The 27028-nt window shown below is 37.8% G+C and overlaps 1 protein-coding gene across 2 annotated transcripts; it reads right to left on the reverse strand.

The window, feature by feature from the left end:
- On the reverse strand, positions 1-26690 carry fam107b (family with sequence similarity 107 member B). Of its 2 annotated transcripts, none has more exons than XM_084409458.1 (4): positions 26507-26690; positions 7114-7291; positions 1110-1266; positions 1-1031 (listed from the first exon to the last, which is right to left on the reverse strand). In XM_084409458.1, exons 2-4 carry the CDS (start codon positions 7239-7241, stop codon positions 912-914), a joined length of 405 nt encoding a protein of 134 aa, XP_084265584.1. In that variant the 5' UTR covers positions 7242-7291; positions 26507-26690; the 3' UTR covers positions 1-911. The 2 variants fall into 2 exon arrangements, with proteins under 2 accessions (XP_084265584.1, XP_084265583.1); XM_084409457.1 differs by lacking the exon at positions 26507-26690 and adding an exon at positions 8331-8481.
- Between the last annotated feature and the right edge of the window lie 338 nt (positions 26691-27028).

Genomic DNA, 27028 nt, shown 5'->3' on the forward strand with positions numbered 1-27028 from the left:
TTCAACATGATAAAATAATATTTATTAAAAGAAGGTTTTAAGGGAACACAAGGAGTGGTTATTTATTGGCTCAAATCTACACAAAACCATGTGTCTTTCTTCTTTAATAAACATCTCATCTTCTCTTGCAACTAGCATTCAAGTGGAAAAAAACACATGCGCTTGCGTTTAATATCACATTGAACTAAAGTGTATTAACTTATTAGTAATGTATTCATTAAAAAAGGTATAACAAAAATATTTGCAAAGAAAACTCACAAAACTAGAACTAGTATTGCTTATGAAATTTAGCAAAGGGAGCGCACAAATATTACAATTCATAAAAAGCAAGCATGATGCATCACAATTTGCATTGTTGTAACTTTATATTCCTTTCTTTTGTAATCATCAACCATGAAGAAAATGTCTTGAGAAGCCCTTTTGAACAAAAGCTTATGCTGAACATAAATAAAAGAGTATTGTTTTGGCTTAAAAGAGTCCATCCAGTGTCCCATTTTAGGTTTTGAAAATAAAACAGTAAAATATGTGCCCCCCTCCAAAAAAATAATAAAAACCAACATCAAAGTAATTATGTGGTCTTTGTTTGTTCCGCCATGCATGTTCTTTGAAGCCGGTCAACCAGTGGCATAGAGGCTGCGCCCATGTGCAAGAGTTTGTGTGTGTGTGTGTGTGTGTGTGTGTGTGTGTGTGTGTGTGTGTGTGAGAGTTGTTTATTCTCCATTCCTCTTTATTTGTGATTGTTGTTCAGGAAAAGAGGCTGCGTGAATACTGGTTGCGTCTGCGAGCAGGCAACAGGAACCGTTCGTCTATAGTCATTTGTTTCACAGGGACACATGGGGGAGGAACACCAGGAAATCCCCATAAACCACAGTCCAGCTGCCATGTCAACAAATGTGCCATGGAAACTGTTTCTAGGTGGCACGCTCCTGCCCGTCCACTTCCTGTTTGGTTCTTCTCAGATTGCTTTTCATTTTGACAAACTCTGGGGTGTTTTCTTGCTCCTCCTCATTCTTATGTTGATCCAGTTCCAGCTAAACAGGAAAAAGATCATTTTGGTCAATCATTTCTGAATCTGCTCATTCTATGTCTTGGGATGTGAGGGGGCATACCTGTTCGAGCGTCTCTCGTCTCTTCATGAGCTCGATCTCAAGGTCCGTCCTTTTCTGGTGTGCCTCCTGCTCCTCTTTCTGAGCCTTAAGCACCTGGTCTCTCTTCCTCTTCTCCATCACTTTCTGGAGTTCTGGTTTATTCTGCGGTGCGAGGCCCCTGTGATTAATAAAAAAGAATCAAGGAGATGATGAAAACACTTGACAAAAAGTAACTAAATTTTAATATTTTCTGAAAAATTGTGTGGTTATTAACACTGCAAAACTCGCCACCATGATGCAAGAGTGATAATGGATGGTTGCCAAGGTGTTGCTATGCAGTGTTCTGGGTCATTGCTAGGAAACCCAAGTCAAAAGAACCCACCCTAAAGTCTAACACAGGATGTGAGCGGCGCGACGCAACTCGTCAAAAGCAAATAGAACCCATTATAATCAGTGATGCTGTCTACACTGGATGCGGCACGACACAACATATTCCTGACAGTAAACTGATGCCATGTTCTATTTCAGACGAACTTCAAACATTCACACTACACTGTAAAAAATGATTGCTGTGATTATTTATCACAACTTAAAATTCAACATTAGAATAAGAAATATTGTGTTGTTTCAAGTTAAAAAAGTATGTGTTTGTGCTTAACTTAAAATATTAAGTTTGGTTAACTTTAAGTTATCTCAACAAATTTTAAGTTGTTATAACTAATTGCAGCAACATTTTTACGGTGTACTTCTGACACGAAGAATACATGGATTTGCAACAGTTGACAACGGTCACGTTTGGTGAAGACATGATGGCTCAAGTCCTTCAAAGCAAGTCTATGGGAGTTTTTTTGAGAATGTTTTTATGATCCATAATTGTAAATCTGATCGCTTAGAAAATTAACAGCACACCTCTTTTCAAAATGTTTGGGTTTAAAACCATAACATAATCCATTTCATGATTTTGTTCAGAGATCTGACTCAATGAAAGAGCAAAATGACTCTAGCACACTTCAGGGTAATAATCCATAGGGTTACATAATGTGACTGAAAATCCTGATTGCCCCAAATAGTTATAATCCAGTATGGATGGATTCCTGGGTGGGTTTTAGGGGTTGGAATTGGTTCGTAATGTCCAGAAGCTGCTGTACATTTAGAGCATATGGAGATTAACTATTTAAATTACAGTATTTTGATGTGACATCTTTGTTGCGTAATTCTCAATCTCATGTTTCTCAACATTAATAAGCCTAAAACCAGTTGTTTATGAAACAGTTAACTCATTTGTAATGAACTTCAGAGAAACGCATCGAGTATATTTGGAATAAGAGTCAACTGATGTGACTGACCGATGCCAGTGTGATATCTAAAAGGGCAGATGACTGAGAATAAAACAGTTTAATGATAAATAACTACAATATAATATTTATTGAAAATGCCTGGCTAATGTAACAATTCATAATTTATTTCACATTGCTAATTCTTTCTAAAAATAAAACTATTAAACTCATTTTCAGTTGAAATAAAAAAATAAAAAAATTGAAACAAACCTGATATAATATAAATATTAAAACTTAAACTAATAAAAACTTGAAATGTTGCTATTGCAAATAACTGAAGTACTAAAATTGCTTTTGTAAAAAAAAAAAAAATTAGCTTTCATTTTAGCACATAAAATTACTACAACTTAACTAAAATGAAAATGAAAAATGAAAATATAAAAAAGCTAATTCAAAATATTAATATATACTATATAATAAAATTTATAAACAACAAAACTGCTGTATTTTAACATGATCCAGCTCTCTGCCTGGCACACCAGAGACTTGCTGACTGCTTTGTAAATCCTTCCAAAACTTGTAGACTTGTCTAGACTAGTATGAAGAAAAAACTAGAGAAGCTAATGAGAATATCAGAGCTGAGAAAATAGGAGATTAAATGTTTTGGCTATTTGGATAGCGGTTATATAACTATATGGCTCCCAAATAAATGAAAAAAACATGGAATTACGAGAATCTCTGCCAGGTGAGAGTAGAAACCACATCTGCCCGTTCTCCATTTCTGTGTCATGTCATTGATTTAGTTTCTGAACACTATTTTACTTTCTCCCTCCAACTATTCATTCTTCTCTGAGAAATAAGAACGGCAGCACATCAGACATTAATCACATGGGTGGAGTGTGTCTGTTGTGCTAACTTTATGAGTGCAATAACAGATCAGCTACATGCCAAAACGTGATACGAATAAACAATGGATTGGTGTATGATTCAGGGCACAGATCTTATTGATGATTAAATCCATTTTAGTTTTTTAGTTTAGTTTTCCAAGCGGAAACTAATAAAATGGTGCGTTTCCATCACAAGAAAAGAAGTACAATCCAAATTGTCATTTTTGCTCACTGGAAACAGTGCGAGTTATTTTGATATTCTCAACTCGGAGTCTAAACCAGTGGTCTCAAACTCAGCTCCTGGAGGGCCACAGCCTAGCAAAGTTCAGCTCAAACACTAATTAAACACACCTGGTCCAGCTAATCAAGGTCTTCAGGATTACTGGAAACAACTCTGCAGGACAGTGGCCCTCAGAAGCTGAGTTTGAGACAGCTGGTCTAAACTAATTCAGTAAGGAAAGAACAAATAGACCCATTCCCACATTCAGGCTTAAACAACATGCTCTTTATGGCCTCTTGAGCTTTGCTGGTTGGTACATTAGTCTGTCTAGTGGACTTTTTGAAAGCCATTGTGTTTCCTTGAGCCAGTATTAAGATAAGGATGTGTACTTGTCCAAAGGTGTGGTTTTATGTTTGTGTTCTCATTGTCCGTGTTGGTTCCGTGTAAACAAGCTATAATTCTTTAGTGAATTGATTTTAAGATAATAAAACGGCTTGCCAGACACTGTATGTAAAAGGATAGTTCACCCAAACAAAAATTCTGTAATCATTTGCTCACCCTCACGTCATTCCCATCAGTGCTGTTCTGAGTGTCCATACATTGAAAATCAATGGGGTCCAATGTTGTTTTGAATATAATTTGGAAGAAAGTCAGGTTTGAATGACATACAGATTACCAAAGTTTACTTTTTAGGTGAACTATCCCTTTAAGACTGATGGTTTGACTGGGATGAAAAGATTAAAAATACTTTTGCTCTGTGAATGGATAAGGTACAAACATCTTCAGGAATGCTAGTGTGTGTCGTCACCGATTATAAAACACTGCCGTTTGCTGGAACACACTGGTCCCTTGGAAACTGCTAGAAACAGACACTTTGTCCTTATTTGTGGTTACTCATCACAGACAGCTGGGCAATATAACAGAAAAAAAAAAGCAAATGAGACAGATGAATAGAGACAAAAAAGAAACAAAGCAGAGGCCGGCCTCGATTACATAAAAAGACCACCCTGCTCCACAACCCGATACATTATCTAATATATGATGCAACAGACTATATATAGCCTGACCTCCATCTCTCCATCACTCTGTGTTCTTCACCTTCTGCCCTGGCTGTAGAATTGATTTCACAATTCTGAGTGTACAGAAACACTTTGAGTATTAGTGTACATAAGGGTGGGAGGCAGACAGAGGGTGGGAGGTGGACAGAAGGTGGGTGTCAGAGAAAGAGAACAGAGAAAGAGAACACAGAAAGGAACATAGAAAGGGTAGGAGGGAAGTCTAGGGGATGCTGTAATCCTTCTTATGTAACTCTCCATCTTTCAGCATCCCTCTGAGCACCACATCTGGAACTAATCCCATTTAGATTATGGAAATGTTCCCTTTTCCTAAACCAAAACAAGCACACAGCCTCAATTATCCACTCTCTATCAAGTAACTCCATAACATCTTAAGGAAAAATACAAAAAGTGTGAAAATTGAAATTAGAGCCCCTCTTTCTTGAGGGTCTTCATGATCTCAAGGCCTGCAGTGATTAGATGTAATGTACATCCACAACCCCATTCGTAAAACCCCTTCATCGCCCACTAAATAAACTAAGTGTTTAGTTCATTTAGCAGGGACAATGGACAGTCCATGACTGCCCCAAAAGTAGCTAAATAGCTAAACTTCATCTGCAGTCTCTGGGCAGAAAATAGTTTGATTACACTGTATATACATCCGTACCGTACCGAAACGTTACACATAGGGATGCACGATATATCGGCCACCATATCGGTATCGGCCGATATGTGCTCATTTTTAATGTTATCCCATATAAGCCAATAAATAATGGATTATTTCCTTCAGCTGAGACACTTCATACGCGCACTGTTCGCCATGATGGTTTTGAATTGCTTGAATATGATTTAAATCACTTTAAAAAAGGAAAATACAGTTAATTGTAACATGTAATGCAAGTCTGTCATATAGTCTACATAAAAATATAATGAGAACATTATAATTGTGTGCTTGGTATATGGCTTTTATTGGTGAGACTTTTGTTTTTGTAATCAGGCTCTCAAAAATTATATAAAAATTTGGATTAGGATTTATCGGCCAATATATCAGTTTATCGGATTTATCGGTTATCGGCCGAAATGTTCATATCGGTGCATCTCTAGTTACACCTCTACACCAAACACTTTTGGAAAATGTTACTTTAGAAAAACGAGTGATTTATACAATGTTTAAATGTCACATTTTGTACTATTTGCGTCTTTTATTTTTGTAATATGGATTATTTTGTCATCCAGTTTTTCAAGGATGCACTGCCTTCCTTGCCTACTCAGAGTAAAAATTGAATATTTTATTTATATAACACTTTTTTTTTTTTTAAACGAATCTATACATTCTATACTCTATCTCTCTCTTTAACACAAAACCTGCGCTTGTGTGTCTTTCATAAATTTGTACTATTCTGGGGGCAATCATGGAGCTTTTTCTCACCCAAGAAAATATATTTATAAGTTGTATAAATTGAATACAATTATGCAAGCAACACAAGCAACACTATTTTACAAATCAGTAGACCTGCATCAGTAGAAACAAAGACTTACAGGTATAATAACTACAAATATTTTCAAGTACAATGCCTGGAACCTGCTTAAGTATACATTTGCCCCTGATTGGGAATCACTGTCTGGAATAGATCCCCAGCGGAGGATTCGGATTCTCTATTCCCGCACAAACAGATTTCTACAAGCTCAACTAATGTGGGAGGTGAGAATCAGTGGACAGGAGTTTATGTAATCATGCTGGTAACCGAGACTTCGTGTGGGTTAAACATTTCTTGCAACATAAATGACTTGTGTCGTGACATATCAGTTTTTGTTCGCATCAAAGCTGCAAGAACAACTTCTACCCTCAAGGGATCTTCCTAATAACTTCCAACTGCAAAAGATAAAAACTGTTTTACGTAATAAGGAGCATGTGTGTACACTTGCTGTCACAATTCATCACCATTGAGAATGAGAGAGACGGAGAAAAAAAAAAAAAAGAATGAGGCAGAGAGGACTAGAACGAGTGACTCAAACTTATTGTTTCCAAAGCATTTTTCCCCGGTTCCTGTCTGCCTAGATACAGGACACAAGCACAGAGGGATCTGCCAGGGGGAAATCATTCATCTTATCCTGAAAGTCCTCTGGGTAGCATCAGCTTTCAGAAAGACTAACTTTTTAAGAACTCATTTCTGAAATATGCAACAGTGGAATGCCTCAAATTGATCTTTATATGACGCATAACAAGTCATACAGGCATTTATCAGAGAATGTTTGATTCTGATTCATTAAGTGTGACGAAATGTGGTCGGATATGTTATATAATATTTTTTCATATCACCCTGTTATATGAAAAAGGATGGCAATAAGGACTTGTTTCAGGTTTAACGTCATAAATTGGCACGTGCCCACACATCATGATCAGATAATTTGCCAAAACTGCAGTGATGATGAAAATGATGAACATATTCATGTGAGAGGAGAAAATGTGATTGCAGCTGAGTTGGGGTGTAACAAAAATGAACAGTGAATTCTGAGAGGAAAGACACAGAGAAAAAAAGTACAGATGTAGGAGGACTGATCTAACGTAGGCTGTATGTGCATCACCTTTTCTGGTTCATAAGGAGCTCTCTGTGTAGGTCCTGGTGGTTTCTGGAGGACTTCACGGGGTTGAGGAGTTTCTTGGGCTTAATGAGGTCATCGGCATCACTGTCCATATAGTCCGGCTCTGCCATGATGCTCCGCACACGGGACAGTCCCTCTGGTATGTCTGCCTGGTCCAGACCTGAGAAAAAGACATAAAAAAGACATACATTTTAACATGTTACAACATAAACAAAAGGTGCTGCAATTAAATAAATAAATAAAAACTTTAAAAGTGCTTATTAGCTAATGCAGATGTAATTAGTATGCACACAGACCACAGTCATGACAAAAACAGCACATTGATCAATGGTTAAGTGTTTATAGAGATAGCAATATGCATATATGACACAATTATGCCACGTAAAAATTCTTGGACATATCAGGTGTTTGAAAAGCATAAACCACATTTCCCAGAGTATCTGCATTTTAATATTTCAACAATAAAACAATATTTTTGACATAAAACAACAAAGAATTAAGTTTGCCCAAATGGCCCATGGGATCAAAATACATATTTAAAAAAACATAATAATATTAATAATAATAATTGTAGGATATATAGGAGGAAATCCATACTTTTAGTTTCACTGAAACTTTCATATCAGGCAATAAAACTCTCTCTTGTTTGTTTATCTGATAGCATTAAATAGAAGATGAATGATGAGCCCATGTGACTTATCTCACATGGTTATGTTTGTTTACAGCTGGATGGATAGCAGACACTAGTTTTACACTAACAAACAAGCACGTACCATTCATCACACAGGCAATTAAAATGTTGAAACAACCAGCAACTATATCTGAATAAACATGATAAACACAACTTGAAATACTTTATAGTATCCATGTGACACACATATAACTATGTGAAAAACATTAAGTACACACTCAGTATTTGGGTATTTTTTCTCCATTTAACTATTCTAATAATTAACAATAATAAAAAATTATAAATAATATCAAATTATACTTTTTTAACCTCAATTAGGATACGACATATATTTGCAGGACTATTTTAAAATACAGTGAAAAGGTGAATAAAACATTAAACGACACAGTATCTAAAAATGTACACTTTCACTTATACATTAAACCTAAAATTGCACTGTATTTCCAAAAAATGCATGTCCATGTTATCTGCCAGCTACTCGCATACATTTACCCCCTCCAAATCTCACCTGGAAGGACTGGAAACACGGGGTATCTGAACATGGTTGTCATCTCTGCGTTTGAGCGTTATTCAAAATCTCAGGATATTAGGAACTTCTTCCCCACAGCTAGATGAAACTGCAGTTCTGTATCTCCGACAGAGCGCTGCGCACTATAAACAGCTCTTCTGACTCCGCCTGATGCTTTATTACCTAACAGCCCACCCACCCCTGCCAGAGCAGCTCCCTCAAACATCCCGGTTAATCTTTCATCACCCGAGATAGAAACATCAAAGAGTGTGGCCTCAAATACACGCCAATAAAATGATGAACACTCCCAAGTAAAGAATTCACACAGGTGTGCTTCCATATATAGAATAAACTTTGAGCTTAGAGCTATTAAAAGAAGGAAAATATTGAACGAGATGGGGATACAGAAATGTAAACAACATTTCAAAGTGCTCATGAATCAGGGGTGTTATTTTTTAACACATCAATGTGCATTACCTCTTTTATAATCTTCTTATAATCTTAAAAATATGTAATTGATTTAGAGTAAACAGCGCAGGTTTTTGGTGTACAAGATGACATACTGTATTTATATCAAATAATGAAAGAAATAAAATGCCAACACTGGTCTGTAATAGTTTATTACAGAATCAAAGATGTCCAAGTAGCCTATTTGTGGTACGTAGTGTAGTACAATTTGAGCTGCAGTTCATTTGCTGACCACTAGAGGTCAATCACACCAACAACCAGACATGAGCCAAATGACGCACGAGCCTTGGGTTTTCACTGTCCTGACATAATTTAATTTTAAGGAACAATATGAGGACATTCCAAACACAGTGCGAATGCTTCAGACCCAAGGGTGAATTATGTCACTGCTTGAAATGTGTGACACTCCTTCAAGGACAAAATCAACACTCTTCACAGGCCATGTTTGCTTACAGCCTTTTTCCACAGTGGTCACTGTTTAAAAACACGTAATTGAGTAGCAACATACGTGCTTTTGTATTTTATTGCAATAACTTTAGTATTTCCTGTTCTGATATGTTTGCCCATGCCTATCACCTCAGTGTTATTTACAACCAGTAATTTCATTATGCATTCAGGAAGAATACCTTGGGCAAAGTGGATGCTGGTGTTATTACCCTAATGCTGTGCGTCAAAGGCAGCTGTATAATGTGTGTATCCGCACTTAAAGTTCCTTTTGACATCAGAGTAGTTCCTGTTGACATCAGAATGTGTTGAAAGTTTGTGCTGAGGGTTTCACAAACTCTTAACATTTCTCAAGTCAAAATGGTACAATGATCTTATCTAGTTAAAAGGAGAGTTCAACTGAAAATGAAAAATTATTCTTTTGATGTGAATATTTTGAATGAATCAATTGATTCAGCTGACAAAACCGCTCTGGGGTGCGTTTCCCAAAAGAATCATTAGCCAACAAATGTTCACAAGTCCCGCTGAATTGCGTTGGTAACAACGGAAGTTGCGACCACAGTCTTTGGGAAACTCACCCCTGAATGATTAGTTCCCAAATGAGACTGATTCAGTTTTTGAATTCCCTGACTTCAATCGGTGATCTTGACAACGTGGTTATCGATAAGGTTATGAGTGAATAAAGACTTGCGGTCTGTTTCCTTCTCACAAAGCTATTATATTGCGTCAATATGGCCCATAAAACACTTTTATGGCGCTTTTTTTCTAAACCCTCATTCACTGTAATACCAAATTCAAAATATTTTGACTTTTGTATTCTGCAGGGAAAAGGTCATAAAGGTTTGGAACATGAGAGAGTAAGTAGTAAGTAGTAAGAAGTCTGACGTAGTCAGGCTAATATAACTGATCATTCATTTCTATAAATATGTAGGCCTATAAACATAGTGTGAACTAGGCTACATTCCACTTCATGTCACAGTATCAACAACACTTTTTGCAAGGTTTGTGTACTGCTTATGTGCTTAAGTCTCTGCACATGGAGCCCTGCAGGACAAGTGCATTTAATAAAAGGCCCAGATCTAGCTTTTAATTACAGAGCTGCACTCTTCAACCCTGCACAGAGCACAGACGCCTCTATGGTGACCACCACAACACTAAACGCATGGGTGGGTCCAAGGTTGAGCATTTCAATATATTTTCAGATCGATTGTGCATTGATAATGATACACCAGACAGAGCATTTATTTGCATGCATACCTATGTTTGTGCATGTACTAAAGGAATGCTTGTAAACTGTTTAGTGACTCATTAAGGAGGACTGGAGGTGTTAGGCAAGCATCTGTTTGCCAGTCCTCAGATTTGTACCTTGTTCCAGCCCAGACTTGCACATGAAGGGGACAGCTCTCTCATTTAACATCACAATACTTATGGGCGATCATGCATGTCAGCCAGATTTGCATTAATGTTTAAAAGCTGCAGTGCTTTTGTTCAAGGTCCACTTGAAGTTAAGACTTACAATTCAAGAAATAGACGTTTAGATCAAATCATTTAAAATCATAACCCTAATTCAAGTGATTAAACTTAACTTGTACAATTCTTAAATGGTCTTCAAAATTGGGCAATATGCGTGACATTGGAAGAGATTAGTATATCATGACAAAACCAATTTTCCTTGATCTTTTGAAACATGTCATTGCAAAACACACTGTAACTTTCAAGTTCCACCCAATACAACAAGACTAAGATGGTACTAAGATGCTTTCCATACTTCTTGAAGACATGCACATAACCACCACATCTACAAGTCAATGATTGATGTTCACAAACTTGGCCTATATATTATTCCTAACACCAGAAGAACTAACAATAAAAAGTGGGAGTGTGTGTGTGTGTGTGTGTGTGTGTGTGTGTGTGCATGTGTGTATGTTAAACCTTGTGTGCTGCATACTGTATCATTGAAACAAGCTTGCCATTTTTATATGACCTTTACAGCTAGTGAATGGCATTTATATTGTGTTAAAGAGACAGACAGACAGATAGATAGACAGACAGACCGATAACAGTTCTTTGGAATTGTAACTTTGTAATAATTTGGAAACTACATTGCCTGGAATTCTAGCAATTAAGGCACAAGGAGATTCACTGTAATTGTGGAAAAAAAGAGAGTTTATAATGACTTGGATGGCCCTTATCAACCCTCTCTTCCAGACACAAACACAAATTCACATGCCTACACACTTCCACAATTAAAGCTGGGGAACTGCAAAAAAGAAAACACCCACACCTCCCTTTGAGCACTAACCATTACTGCAAATGATCATGATTTCTGAGTGGATATATACTTGGAACATTGTTTGTGCAGATTTGCTAAGACTCATGCTGTTGCATGACTTCTTTCTAAAGATGACTTCCAAAATTCACAGGCTTGAAATGTGACCCCAACAGCATGATATGGAATTTCAATACAGATTGTTGCAATACTTTCAATAATATGGCCCAATATGTACAGTACCAGTCAAAAGTTTGGAAACATTACTATTTTTAATGTTTTTGAAAGAAGTCTCTTATGCTCATCAAGCCTGCAGCCTGCAAAAAAAAAAAAAAAAAAAAAAAAAAAGGTAATATTATGAAATATTATTACAATTTAAAATAATGGTTCTCTTTTTTAATATACTTTAAAATGTAATTTATTTTTGTGATGCAAAGCTGAATTTTCATCAGCAAGTACTCCAGTCTTAGAAATCATTCTAATATGCTGATTTATGATCAATGTTGGAAACAGTTGTGCTGCTTAATATTTTTTTTATAACCTGAGATACTTTTTTCAGGATTATTTGATGAATAAAAAGTTAAAAAGAACTGTATTTATTTAGAATAGAAATCTTTTGTAACAATATACACTACCGTTCAAAAGTTTGGGAGCAATGTATATTTTTTTTTTAAGAAATTAGTACTTTAATTCAACAAGGATGCGTTAAATTGATAAAAGGTGATGGTACCGATTATTGTTAGAAATTTTTTTATTTTGAATAAATGCTGTTTTTATGAATAAATGCTGTTAACGTTTTACTCAATGAATCCTGAAAAAAGTATTCCAAAAAAATATATTAAACAGCACAACTGTTTCCATCATTGATAATAACTGAGTATCAAATCATCATATTAGAATGATTTCTGAAGGATCATAAGACACCAAAGACTGGAGTACTTGCTGATGAAAATTCAGCTTTGCATCACAAAAATAAATTACATTTTAAAATATATTAAAAAAGAGAACCATTATTTTAAATTGTAATAATATTTCATAATATTAGGCTACTTTTTTTTTTTTTTTTTTACTGCAGGCTTGATGAGCATAAGAGACTTCTTTCAAAAACATTTTGACTGGTACTGTATTTGGATTAGTTTTGTTTTTAAAGAATGTTATTGATTTTATGGTCTACATCATAATAGGACAAAACACAGGGAAGCCGCACCTTAATCAATCACCCTTAGCTTCCTTTTCCAGTCATCTCTCCTATGCCCACACACACAGACCTTGAACGAAGACATGGGGCGGCAATAACAGGAAACAGACAAACTCAACAAAAAAAACCCAAAAAAATCCCTTGCCATTTTGGTCACATTTTGGGAGATGAAAATGAAGCTATTTGTGAGACTCAAGTACTGGGACACACACAGAGAGAGATGAGGAGGAGGTGGAAAGGATGCCACTTCTTTGTTCCGCTCTCATTACGGACAGAGACATGCAGGGAGGAAGGGAGCAGCTGGCAGTCTATTGCACCATCTGACCCTTATTGGGCACCGTTTACACACGGCAGGAGGGTATATTAGCCCCTCCCCGATCCCAAAATCCCTTTCACTAGTACTGTAGTGCTGTCACTTTCACCTATTCTTAATAATGTATTCATTTCTAACCTAACACTCAAGAAAACCCTTTTCTAAACAGAACCAAACCCTATTTCTGGCATAAAGGCCTTTCCGGACCATCCCCCACATCCCACCCCACCAGTCATTACAGACCACAGAGGTATCAATTCGTATCAACAGTTCTCTAGACGATTCATTTCTCCTCCTCATTTTCTCATGAACAGCCTGTCTTCTCATAACAGGAATGAATCAGACCGCCACTAACCAGCTAGAGATCTGAAACTGATTACATGTAATCCTTTAAATGAATAGTCCAGGCTAAATATGCATCAGTGGCCACATAAACAAATGGACTCACTTACTCTTATCTTGGGTAAGTATAATGTACATTCAATTTTGCTTGTTTTTACAAATTGAAACAGGGGTCTTATTTTTAGCATTATTTACATAGTCAAGTCACTCAAAAAGAGTGATCTTAAATATTACCAATTAGCCAATCGATGCACTCACAAATGCAAAGTTTGGTTCTTTAAATTTAGAAGACAACTGCAAAAAAACAGTCACACTCATTTTAAGCTGATTATCATCTATTTAATTAAGCTGGGCCAGTGGAAAATGTTAAATCTCATAAACCAAGGGTTTTCCACAGCACAGAGAAATCAACGTTTATGGGGTTCTCTTGAAGGGTCAGAGGTCAGACACTTCATCTTACTAGCATTAAACTGCTTGCCTCACCCCCAATACATTAGCCATTCAAATGAAAAACAGAAAATAATTGGACTCCACAGCAATAAGGTTGAAGCCTAAACTGCCATCTAAAGTCTGTATGATTAAAACAAGTCACTTGTACAAAGCACTTTTACAACTCATTACAGTCGAACCACAAAATAACAATAAAAACCGATACAGTCCATATGCCAATGCTGAGACAAAACACCAACACAGCGCCTGCACTCATGCCATCTGTGGACGCACCTGGGCATTGCTGTTGGGGGGTTGTGTGTCTGCTGCAGTGCAGAAGAGCTCTGTTATACACTAATAAACACAGGAATCAGGTCAAAAGCGATAAGTGCATCTGGACTGACATATTTCTCACGCTTGAACCAAAAAAAAAAATACAATCTCTATTCCTTGTGCTGCTCTCTGGTGTCTGTGGATGTCAAAAACAACACTACATGCTGCAAGGTCAATAATTCAATAGGCTTGATTAATGAAACAATGTTGACATACAATATGGCAAATAATATTTTGCAGCTGTAAACAGCTTGTATGAGGCTATAGCTGGATCAGGATGAAAGGTCTAGAATTATTCAAATTTCCGGTCTGAGTGAAGGCAGGACCTCTGGCATTTCAAGGCCTGACCTCAAGTAGCCCAGAAGAAAATTAGGTCATGTGATGAAATGTCAGGACACTGCTGCATATTGGGAAAAGGAAGCACTTGTTTATGTGTGCAAGCACGCAGTGGCAAATGGGAGTCTTCATGAAAACCCTTAGAGCAAAGAGTTGCTCCTAGTGACACAATTCGTAGAAATGTGGGCGTTTCCTCTTAAAATTAAAGAAAAGATCCTAGTAAAGAAAAAAGTAATTCAGAGAACATCTTAACCCTTAAAAGAGGACTTAAGGTCCAAAACTGTATAATGGACGGGGACTTTTAAGAGACTTAAGAGTTTCTTTTGCAGCTGAGAAAATGGACAAAACGTGAAGGAGAAGAAATGTGTTGCACACAATGCATGTCAGTGAGTTAATAAGACCCTACACATTAGATCGTGCAGAGTCATGTTTGTGGCCGATCTTGCTAACATCTCAGACAGAAATGGAATAACTACAGCAACACATTTGGCAACAGGAAAATGCAACTATGCAGCAGTGATGATTTGAGTCCGTCACAACCTTCTATAAGCAATGTGATCACAATCAATTACAGCACTTTCAGAACCTTATTGTGCCGCTGTTCATTTCCTATCAAATATGTTAAGTACGACATTAACAATAGAGTAAATAATATCTATACATATATACAATGTGTGTGTGTGTGTGTGTGTGTGCGTGTGGTGTGTGTGTGTGTGTAGGAAAAATTACACCTGTAATCTAATTTCTCAAAGTGAGGGCTTAAAATAGACCCTATACTTAAAAAAGTGTTTTTGTTTTATCTTCTTGGACAACCAACCAATCACAGTTGGGGGTCTGTCCCACCTCCTCACTAAGATGAAAGTTGTGTCTTTTCCTCGCTAAGAGTTGCTCTCAGATTGGTCCTAAATCGCCCATAAGATAAGACTCCTACGTAGATATTTAAGCTAAATTAGGAGCTTTCTGAGAGGATTCGGATACGGGCCCAGGTCTTTTGTCCTTAAAAGGCTCATGTTATGCATTTTTTTTAATATAATTTCATTGTTGTTTCTGTTAGTCAATAATGTTAGTCAAGTGTTTTTTGAAACAAAACGTCCCATAATTTAGCTTTTCATGACCTCTCTCGAAGAACACGTTTACACGACAACGGTGTACTAGAAACGGAAACATTTTTCTTTTGCACTTTCACGTGCAGACAACAACTTTGTTAAAATGATCCCAGTTCACGCTATAGACTGTAAAAAAAATATGGACGTAGTGTCCGTGACGTCACCCGTAGGTTTCTGAAGAGCATTTTTGAAGCCTAAAAGTGTGCGCAGCCGGCCGCCGCCATCTTGGCAGCGCGTCACTCCCGGATAACAGAAAATGGGTAAAGAGGCGGGATGTGGGTGGAGCTGAGGTGCCTGGTTCCCAGCAGACAAACGGCTAGTAGTGACAGCAACGGCAATCCACCTGTCACTCAAGTGGCCACGCCCTTAATTATGCAGAACTTTAAGGCTTAATATCATTTAAACGGATGAGTTACAAAAAAATTCACCCCCCTTTACAGTTGTCATGAAGGGCAAAATTAGCTACAGACCAAAACCCATTTTTGTACCAGGCTGTAAAAAAAAATTTCTGCTGTAAAGTAGGGCATTTTAACATGAGGGATATATGGAATTGACTCTCTTAAAGCTACACTGTGTAATTTTTTTTGTTGATTCTTAGCAAAAAACACTTAGTTCTTTCAAAAATATATGTGCTCATTAATGTATATTTACTTCTTTCAAGTAATAAAGTATTCTCGTAAGTTTATAATCTGCCACTGAAAGTACATACGGGTGAGGGGTTCGAATGCCGGTCGCCATGTTGCCCCTCCATCTTGAAACTACATTAGCCAAAGTGTAAATTCAAGCTTCGCCTTTCGCGCTTTACACTCAGTGACTCAGAGACGAATGCGAGGGGGAGATTACTCGCGTCTGCCGGCAGATTTGAAAGATTGCTAATGGAGGATCACACCTATTTTCGAGGACATGTAGCAGAGTCGCCAAGGAAGCGAAAGAGAGAATTAAAACGTCAACGCGACAAGCAAATCAGCAAGACCAAAGTCAATACTGGAGTAACTTTTCCCATATGGAAAGAGCTCATGAGGAGCAAAGATTTTAAAACGGACGCCCAAGTTGCCTGCTTTCTTCTCGACAGGTAATTCAGCCTATTTGTGTAAATTCTAAGTTTTATAGTTGCTTGTCTAACCATAGCATGGTTGTGCATAACGCCAGAGCGTATGTTCTATAGTTTTAAAGGCGCAATTGGACGAAGTCGAACTGGAAGCCATGTTAATCTTGGAATAATACGGCCACCGTAGGAGTTAAAAGGCCCTCGAAATTGAAAGGAACAGAAACTAATATTCACTGGGTAGTCATATACAATTTCACAGCTAGATGGGGGAAAATATCACACAGTGTAGCTTTAAAGCCAGTCGATGAATTACAATTTAAGTCACTTCCGAAAACGAAAAAAAAAAAAAAAAAGACTATTATGCATGTCAGACCAGTAGTTGGCAATGTCACTTTGAAAAGAAACATTACGTGCCTATAGACTGAACACATAATATGCATGCAAATTACACAACCCGTTTACACAAATTCACGTTTTTGACAATAATGGAGAAAAAACTTGCACTTTGAAACCTACTTTGAAACTTGAATTGTTATTTGGCCCCCAAATAGCCGTTGTCGTGAAAATGAATGTCCAGAATGCATAAAAAAGGTTTTCCATTTTTAGTTGAAAACGGTGTAGTGTACGTGCCCCCTAAACTTTGATACAATAATACGCTAAAATCAGATTAAAAAAAAAAAGCCATCAAACAAATATAAAAATTGACTAAATAACGACTAAGTAAAATGAGTAAGTAGATGTTGTTTGACAGTACAACAGCACTGAGGAAAACACATCCTCCTCACCAACTGCCATCCCTTGGTTTAGGCATAAGAAAAAAGGAAATTCGTTGTGTATGTGAGCTGGTATTGTGTCTATTACTGCATTGTACCAAATTACCAATAGCTACAAATCCATCATGTATGCTATATGTACACCAAAAGACAGAAATCTATCACTTGTGCACAACACTTCATATTTTCAATCTAACTCAATCAGTTGTGTCACAACTTTATCTGATACTAAAGATCACACTCTCTCGACATCCGTGTTCAAACATCCGTCACACCACCTACTGCTTAACACACTCATTTGTGCCTTTTCTCAATTCTGTGGGGTTTAGTACTAACTCTAAAAGAAAAAAACGACTTCCTGTTCCTCTCACCCACCAACCCCACATGTCCTTATTAACCTCAAACTTTTTTCTGCTCTTGCTTCAAGTCTTTATTTGACTCTATTTCAGCTGTGACCAAACACCAAATGACTATAAAACCTGTCTTATGACAGTCATGAGTGAGGGTAAAATGAGAAAGCAATGAGTTGAGTGTACGGTGTTGGTATTAACTGTAGATTATGTTAGTTTTGTGTGTGTGGGTTGTTAGAGAGAGGAGCTCCAAAGGAGAGATACTGCATGAATGGAGATTATTCAGCGAGTGCAACACCATGTTGTGTCATACCACTGGAATGTGATGAACCTACAAAGGCTTTCTACTACACACACAGAGAATTTGCCATCACCTTAACAAAACAAAAAAACTCTTTGAATAGATCTATACATGGCATACAGGTCTTTATAAAAGTTTTGTAAAAGTTGAATTTCAGTCGAACTAAAGATATTTAGACCATCTGAAATTGCAAAGTCCGACTAGCAGACCAAGAAAACGTGATTATAGTCAGGATTGGTTAGGGTGCATACATGTTAATTGGACTACAATGGACTCAGCATTGTGTGCTTGCTCCAAAAGTTGCTCCAACTCTTCATCGCTCACTCTTCTTCTTTATGAAATGTTATGCATTAAACTCAAACTCATTAAATTCAAATGAGAACAAATTTAGGGAAGGAATTTGTACATCTGGAAAATGATTGGACTGTTGGACTGTTGGATCGTTGTCGTGTGATAATCGATAATTAAAATAATGGAATCAAAATTGACAATTCTTGTTTATTATGGAATATTGCAGTATTCATTAAAAATGATTTTCCTTGCACATCATTATTTTAAATCAAAATACTTATACAAAATAACTTTAATCAAAATAACTTCCCCTCCCACTTGCAGTGACATCTATTCCCTTCTTTGATGATGCTTTTACTGGCATGAGGGCAGGACAACCTGTCACTCACATAAGATCACAACAATAGCAAATGATAATGATCCAACGATCCGAACAATTACAGACGGACAAAATTAGGTCCCGTCCAAGCGGCAACCTTCCTGTCTCTCTCTTGAAACCAACACGGAAGTGACTTAAACTGCAATTCATCGACTGGCTGCTAGAGACAAAAGAGAAGTCAATTCCATATATCCCCCATGTTAAAAGTACAATATGCAAGATTTTCTGCCGCTAGAGGGCGCTACATTTCAAACAACAACAACGGCGTAGCTTGATGACGATGTGAAGGAGCGTGGAATGATGGGAACTGTCGTTTTCAACTATTTTTATAAATGTTGCGTTTAATAACATTTCATTAAAATGAATTAACCGCAAGAAAAGTAAGGTTTAATACTAAATTGGTTATCATAGATGTTACTGTATTTGTCGAATTCATTGTTGTGATAACGCGGCGCAGTTTTACGTGTTCTAAACAATTGTTGTAAAAGTACATTTGAACATACCCACTAGAGATGCGCGGATGGGCTATTATTTCATCCGCAACCGCATCACAAAAATCATCATCCGTCCGCCATCCAGCCGCACCAACGTTTTTGACCAATTTTCAAAACCGCACCCGCCCGCCATCCGTTGATTTGTGTATACATATATTTTTCATTTGATTGGTTCAACCGCCCGCCACCCGCCCGAATTTAATTAAAATATTATTTTTCGTCACGTCATCCGCCCAATCCGTGGTTTATCCGCGGAGTCCGCGGCTGTAACCGCCAACCGCGCATCTCTAATACCCACATCATTTGCCAAAATACTGATTAATCTTTATGTATAACACATGCTATATGTAATGAAGTTCAGATGTTATGGGAAGGAGGAGGCGGGAACCGGCGAACATTCATGACACATTTTAATGATAAAAATAAAACAAATACAAAACGAAAGTAAAAGACAGCAGCCCCTCACGGACGACTGCTGTCACAATAAAACAAAACACAACACAAGTTCAGGCCTGTCCTCTCTCGCTCTTCACTGTCGTCGCTCCCCCTTTATGCTTCCGCTCCTCCGTGAGAGATACGAGACCGGTGCGTCGCGCAGGTGTCGCTCATCGGTAATCACGCCACCGGCCTCGTGCCGCTCTCTCACGGCCCTCGGCCTCGTCCTGCTCGCCACACTATATTTATTTACATGGCCATAAACACCAGACGTGATAAACAATGTCAATAAACTAAACACAAACCTAAATCAATAATACCCGTACGTTGACGTTTACGTTTATGGGACGTCTTTGTCGACAGAACCAGCTGCAATCTGTAAAGAATAATTGTGTTCCATAACGACTGCACGAAACAAGCTAACGTTTGTTGCTTGATAGACGCTACAACTACAACTTCCGCATTTGTCCAGGACTTCACGCAGTACGAGCGAAACCGAGGGTAACGCGGATATGACGCAATTGACTGGCGACTCCCAGCTCACCCCTGCTCACACGCCCCGTTTCCTTGGTTAAAATTGCAATTTTCTCACGATTTAAAAATAGTTGGAAACATTTGGGATATTGCAAGTAATCAACTTAACAAAATATATAACACTGGCCTTGTGATTTTGGGATATTTTAATGCAAAAATCTTACATATTGTACCTTTAAAACTTTCAAGCAGAAAAAAATGTGCTTACAGCTTGGTGCAAAAAGTGGTTTTGATCTGTATAGCTAATTTTGCCCTTCATGACAACTGTGAGGGGGTGAATAATTAATTCATAATTAAGCATAATTAAGGGCGTGGCCACTTAAGTGACAGGTGGATTGCCGCTGCCGTCACTACTAGCCGTTTGTCTGCTGTCTGTTAGCCGTCACGTCACCCCAGCTAATCCTGCCTTTTTGCCCATTTTCATTTATGCTGTCACGTCCATTTTCGTGACGCGCGATGACACGCTGCCAAGATGGCGACGGCCAGCTCCGCCCACTTTGGGCTTCAAAAATGCTCTTCAGAAACCTACGGGTAACGTCACGGACACTACGTCCATTTTTTTTTTTTACAGTCTATGGCAGTGGTTCTCAACTCCAGTCCTCAGGACCCGCTGCTCTGCACATTTTGTATGTCTCTCTTATCTGACACACTCAGTTCAGTTCATGGAGTCTCTCCTAATGAGCTGATGATCTGATTCAGGTGTGTTTAAATAAGGGAGACATACAAAATGTGCAGAGCAGTGGGTCCCGAGGACTGGAGTTGAGAACCACTGGTCTATGGTCCCTGCTGACAGAATACATGTGGTAAAGCACCTGCGATCAGTGGCTGTCTTTGCCTAACATTTATATGTATTATAACAAAATCTCAAAAAATCTTTCTGGTCTTAAAGGAATAGATCATCCAAAACTTAAAACTCTGTCATCATATACTCACCCTCATATCGTTCTGTATGACTTTCTTCTACGGAACACACAAAAAAAATACATATTTTGAAGCACTGAAATTTGATTATTTAAAATATTTTCAAAATTTCTTGTTGTGTCATGATATAAAGGTGAGTAAGTGATGACAGAATTAAATTTTTTGGGGTGAACTATTCCTTCAAGACAAATGGTGCAAGCTAAACCTAAACCTAAACCAGCATCTCCATGCTCAGGTCACAGTTACTGGATCCCTCATATACATACATACTTACACACACCTGACCCGTTCTGGACAGTTGCTTCACCCCATACCATATGGGGACTAGTTCAGGGGTGCAGCAACTGTCCAGAACGGGTCAGGTGTGTGTAAGTATGTATATGAGGGATCCAGCAACTGTGGGCTATAGAACAAAGAGTGCAGAACAGAGGGCCCATTGATTCTGCTCAGCTGTGGCCAGCACCTGCTGGGTCACAGCTTACGTTAAAGAGGCGTGTGAGAGGTGCTAATGTATGTTTGGGGACGTGTGTGTGAATGCATGCAAAAGGATGTGACATTTAGGATTACTGACTTGATTTAAAATAATGAAAAATCGCAGAGCACACTGGATTGACACATTGATCTGTGGTGCTCATGTAGGCAACATGACTTTGAATCTATGTTCATTGATAGTTCCATCATTTGCTGTCCTATTTCTATTTTACTATGACTTAAAGCGACAGAAAGTCAGGGGGGAAAAAACTAAATCTACAATTTCACATAGACTACCCATATTCCATAACAAAACTTTCCAGTGTTTACACCGAAAACATCAATTAAATACAGGAATATACAGGAAAGTCTAAAAACTGCAAACACTACCCTTCAGAGGCGTGACAACAAAATGCCAACTGCTGCCTTCATGATAAAGAGGATAAGCCATCAAAGAGTCTGCTGACCTGGCACTGTCTGTCCCCACAGACAGATGTATTTAACCTGAAAGAAAGAAAAACTACAGGTGTCTGCATACCATTTGTGTGTCTGCTTGAAAACAGACAGCAAGTTTTGTTAGTGGTGCTTGCTGAGGGAAGTATCACTATTACTATTGTTCATTCAAGGGAAGTATCACTACTAGGGTTAGTGGTTTGAACAATCATGTAACCCTAAACTTCATCAACATTTGTTCTATGGACAATAATGATACCTCAAATCATGCAGCTTGTTGAAGAGCGATCATCAGATCAATGATTTTTGCATTGCAGATGATATAGCAGGTGTACAGTAAGTAGGCTAACCTAACCACCTAGAACATCCTTGCAACCATCTAGAGCAATGGTTCGCAACTGGTTTGGCCGTGGGACCCACATTTCCCCATGGTCATTAAAGCCACGACAGAAAGTTTTAGGGATTTGAACCAAGCAAATTTATTTCTCAGAAATGGTTGACACACAAGTACCATCCCACTTTACTTAGCATTAACTCTAAGAATATCGCTAACACTGATGAATAAACATTGTTATAAGGTAAGGGTATTATATAGCAGTCCTAAACTAGATTTGTAAATACAATAAAGTTCGTAAGTTGGTATGAGCCACCAAACAATCTTTAAAAAAAAAAATAGAAAAATCACACAGAGTGAAAATAACGTGTTTTTTTGGGTTAAGGTTATGGAAACTACCATTACCATGGTAAATACACAAAACTAATATTAACATATGGACACTGAACCTGATGAATAGAATGAACATCCTACGTGCTGCTAGCCTTCCCAGCTAAAACACGACGTACCAGTTACATAATTTATTGGTATGTTTTGGTAATTTCATGACTTACCAATTGACAACGTAACTAAGACGTTGCATGCTCGTAATTTAATTTGCTCTCTTTATGCATTTATGCCCCTCCGCATTTGCGCACAAGCACAGTATAACGTTTGACAGGACAGTAAAGTTTGTTTTTCTGAGGTGAGACTTTTTATTTCATAATTTACGAAAATAACATTAGAATAAGGACACTGATATAGCATGACAACATCTCCTCTGACCGCATTAAATCAGAACAACGCAGTTGCTTAAACTGTGTCTGACAGAAGAGTCAACAGCGTTCACGCACATATTTCAAAATAAAAGTCTCACTTCAGAAAAACATTTAGAACTAGGCTATGTGTTTGTTGTTTGACTACACACTCTGCCACCCAAACAAACCTCACTTTTGGGGTGTGACAGTTGATCTAGACTAGAGCAACCTCCCAACCACTTAGCACATCCTAAAAACCACCTACAACTTCCTAGGAACCACCTGATGATACACACTAGAAACCACACAGAATATTCTAGCAATTATGGCTATCATCCTTTCTTCACAAAACTGAGAATATCTAGTTATATTTACAATGGCACATCACCTCTCAAGCTTTTTGGGCTTCTATTAAGACAATATGAAATGTTCCACAGGACAGAATGTTTCACCCGAGTCTGTGACATCCTGATTTAGATTTATCTTGTGGTCATGAATCAGACACAATATCCATTAGTCCAGCCTTCCCTCTGCCCTGTGAGCTTTCTTGGACCACGTCGGTTAAGAGAGAAGAGGTAGTATCTGATTGTCATGTTTCTTTGTTTGATTTAGGGGGGGGGGGGGGGGGGGGGGGGGGGGGGAGATGCGAAACAGAATGCGAAGCAGCTATTGGTCAGATCCGACTAAAGGATTTATAGACAGCTGTCCGTGTCTGGATTACTCTACAGATCTATAATTCACACAAACATAGCCTACACTTAAACTCGTGTGCAAGCAATATGCAAAAGCTACAGCTTACACACAGACCTTTATGATGGCGTGAATGACACAAATTACAACCACAACAACAAGACAAATAGAAAACAGCATGCAATTTCATACAACGGAATTCTGAATCTGAAATCAAAACCATTTTAATTGGATGATGCGACTGTGATTCTGTTAAACGCTGTGCTAAATAAATCCCATCCTAACCCAGATTTATTCTCCAACTGATAATTTCTCCAACTCAAACTACACAAGATATCGCTCTACACGTGTTCATTAAAAACAAACCGTTATATATATATTATACAAAATCCTGCATCACACATGTAACTGCATATTATCTCATTTCTCCATCCTCTTCTGCCTCTCACCTAACATTAAGCCAAAGACGCTTGAGACATTAATAATGGGTTTGGGGCAAAACTCTTTTGTTCGTGCCCCAACAAAAACACAGTATGCACTTCTATTTGACAAAATAATGAATGCAAAACTATCTGTTCTACAACTTCCCATCTTAAACCATCCACCAAACAACAAATCCCAACGTCGACCCATTCTTCAAAACATAACGCAAGCTGTTTAGCATAACAACTCAAAATCCAGCCCCTGGGTGTCAACGTCACCACAGAAATCCATGGAAACGAGAAACAAAGAACATAAACATGCACTCTGTGCTTTATGATTTCAAACCCTACATGAATATTGCATCATGCTTTAATGAGCAGATATAGCTCAGAATCCTTTGTGCGGCTGAGACACATATGCAGTCATATTAAAATGATGTATTATCATCATTTTAAATATGTATATGAGATACATGAGAAGGTATGCGTTATAAACTGGCAGACAGGGGAAAACAAAGAGACCTGTCAAAGAACAGCTATGCCTTAACAGAACAAAGCACATTGAGCATCACAGAGACACACACACACGTGTGAACACGCAGACCAAAACAAAGATCCATTTCAATGCGTTTCAAGTGTACAGAAAGGCCACTGCCCCACAACAGAAAGTAGTTCCTCTAAAGCAACATGTTCATTAGGTTAATCAATATGCTGCATATAAATGCAAACCAGCATGCACTCAATATGCAGTGTAGACAAATTCAGTCTAGACCCGAGCATGCTGCTGACTCACAGTGTGTTCAGATAGCTAAAAAAAAAAAAAAAAAAGGTAATTCCCAGTATACCAGGAAACTAAAGCCAAAGTATTAATTTTTTATATTCAAGTGCATTTAATAACCACGTCAAAGTACATAGGCTACACAGTTTAATTGTCTATCTAATTTTCTAAATCTCAAAGGAAATCTATTGAGAAAGGTCAAATTAAGGAAGCAGAATGCACCCTGGGTTGATCCCCATGTGTAAGAGCTTACTTGAGAATAATAGCCAGAACAGTTCGGACTGGATGTTACTGCAACACTTCTTAATGTAACCAACCCATGACCTAAAATGCTGTTTTGTAAGGCTGAGGACATTGTGTGACTACCGAGAGAATCTCTAATCACTCAACTCCACTGTCCTACCCATCCACAAGAGACAAGCATCATCATGTACGGGAAGTCTGAAGTCATGTATTTCTCTCTCCATCTCACTTTCTCTGTCACATACACGGTTATACAGAACGGAAACCACACACGGTGAATAAAAGACAGCGTGTGTGAGAGAGAGAAACAGATAAAGAGATAGAAATAGAAAATACAATAGAATACAAATAGAAACTGGAAGACTTCACTAGCACTAGTGGGGGGACTGGTTCAAAGATCAAAAAACAGATGTAAGGCGTTTGACAAAACAGCCTCCAAATTGCAAACACATGTGCTCGGAACCAACCCCTTCCTACCCCCCAACATCCCCTCTAATACAGAAAACCAGTTTCGATATGATCATACTGAACATTAAACAACATACTGCAACATATCTACTAACAAGCTGATAGTAATCAGAGTCAATGTGGAGCATGTGCTCAGATTATGTTCACTTAAACATAATATTTACTGTAAAAGTAAATTAAAATAACTCTAAAACATCTATTTTTAGAAATATACAAATAAGTTCCCCTGTAGTTTTAGTGTAAATGAGAAGGTCTAAGGAATGAATAAGACAAAAGCAACTCCAAACGGAAATCTTTGACACTAAATGAGAGACACTGTTGTATAGTGAGGAAAACATGACAAGACAAGACATGACACGTCCCATGTGCTTGGAATTGCTGCTGACTTAACTACTATATACTTTTTACTCAACCTGCATGCATTATTACTTTCTGAAATGTAGCCTTTTGTTCAGAATGTGAAAATAATAGAATAAAAAAAATAGAAATAAGAAATTTGATTATATATATATATATATATATTACAAGTTTACAAGTATATAAACAAGAAATATGAAATACGTCTACTTTCATTATTTCAAACATTTGTTTGCCATTGTTCTGTTGCGTTCTGAAGCGCGTGATTTGAGCGCTTTATTGTTCTGTTGCTCATTGTTTTATCTATTGTCTCATACATTCACTATACAATCAATATATCATATGACTCTGTTCATAAACATTGTTTCCAATAACGCGAGTCTCATTTCCACTACGACAAATAACGCGTTTCGATGCAAAGCGTACTGAAAACAGACACATTCAAGCACACACACATACCTCAAAATCAGTCCTGAACGATACTTCTCTATGGTAAGTGACTTCAGATCAACCTCAGAAGGAAAGACATCAGTTACCCTCTCCTTTTATGAAGGTGTGTCTGTTAAATCTGTTTTTTCTCTCTTGGAAACAGTTCAGTTGTAGACAGGACCCTTAGAAATGTAAATTAATACTTGGAGTGGGGGCGGGCGTACAATATGACCCAACGCCTAAGTCACATGCGATGCTCCGCCCATTTCTCCTCATGACTATTCATCAGCAGGGGAGACCCCGAAAACTGTCTGGGCGTGGCGCAGTGTCGGTGGGCGGAGACTATGGGTACAGCGTACACAAAGCAAACGTGAATGTAGATTAAAGGTATAGTTCACCCCAAAAATGAAAATTCTGCCACTCACTCTTATTTTGTCCTATTACTTTCAGAAAGGACCTGGCTGGACTCTTCCATGCGCTGACGATAAATGGAGCTTTCTAAAAGGAGGCAATCTAACTACAAAAGCATCATAAAGATGTGCTTTATATTCA

The sequence above is a fragment of the Rutilus rutilus genome (assembly GCF_951802725.1).
Source record: "Rutilus rutilus genome assembly, chromosome: 5".
Classification (NCBI taxonomy): Eukaryota; Metazoa; Chordata; class Actinopteri; order Cypriniformes; family Leuciscidae; genus Rutilus; species Rutilus rutilus.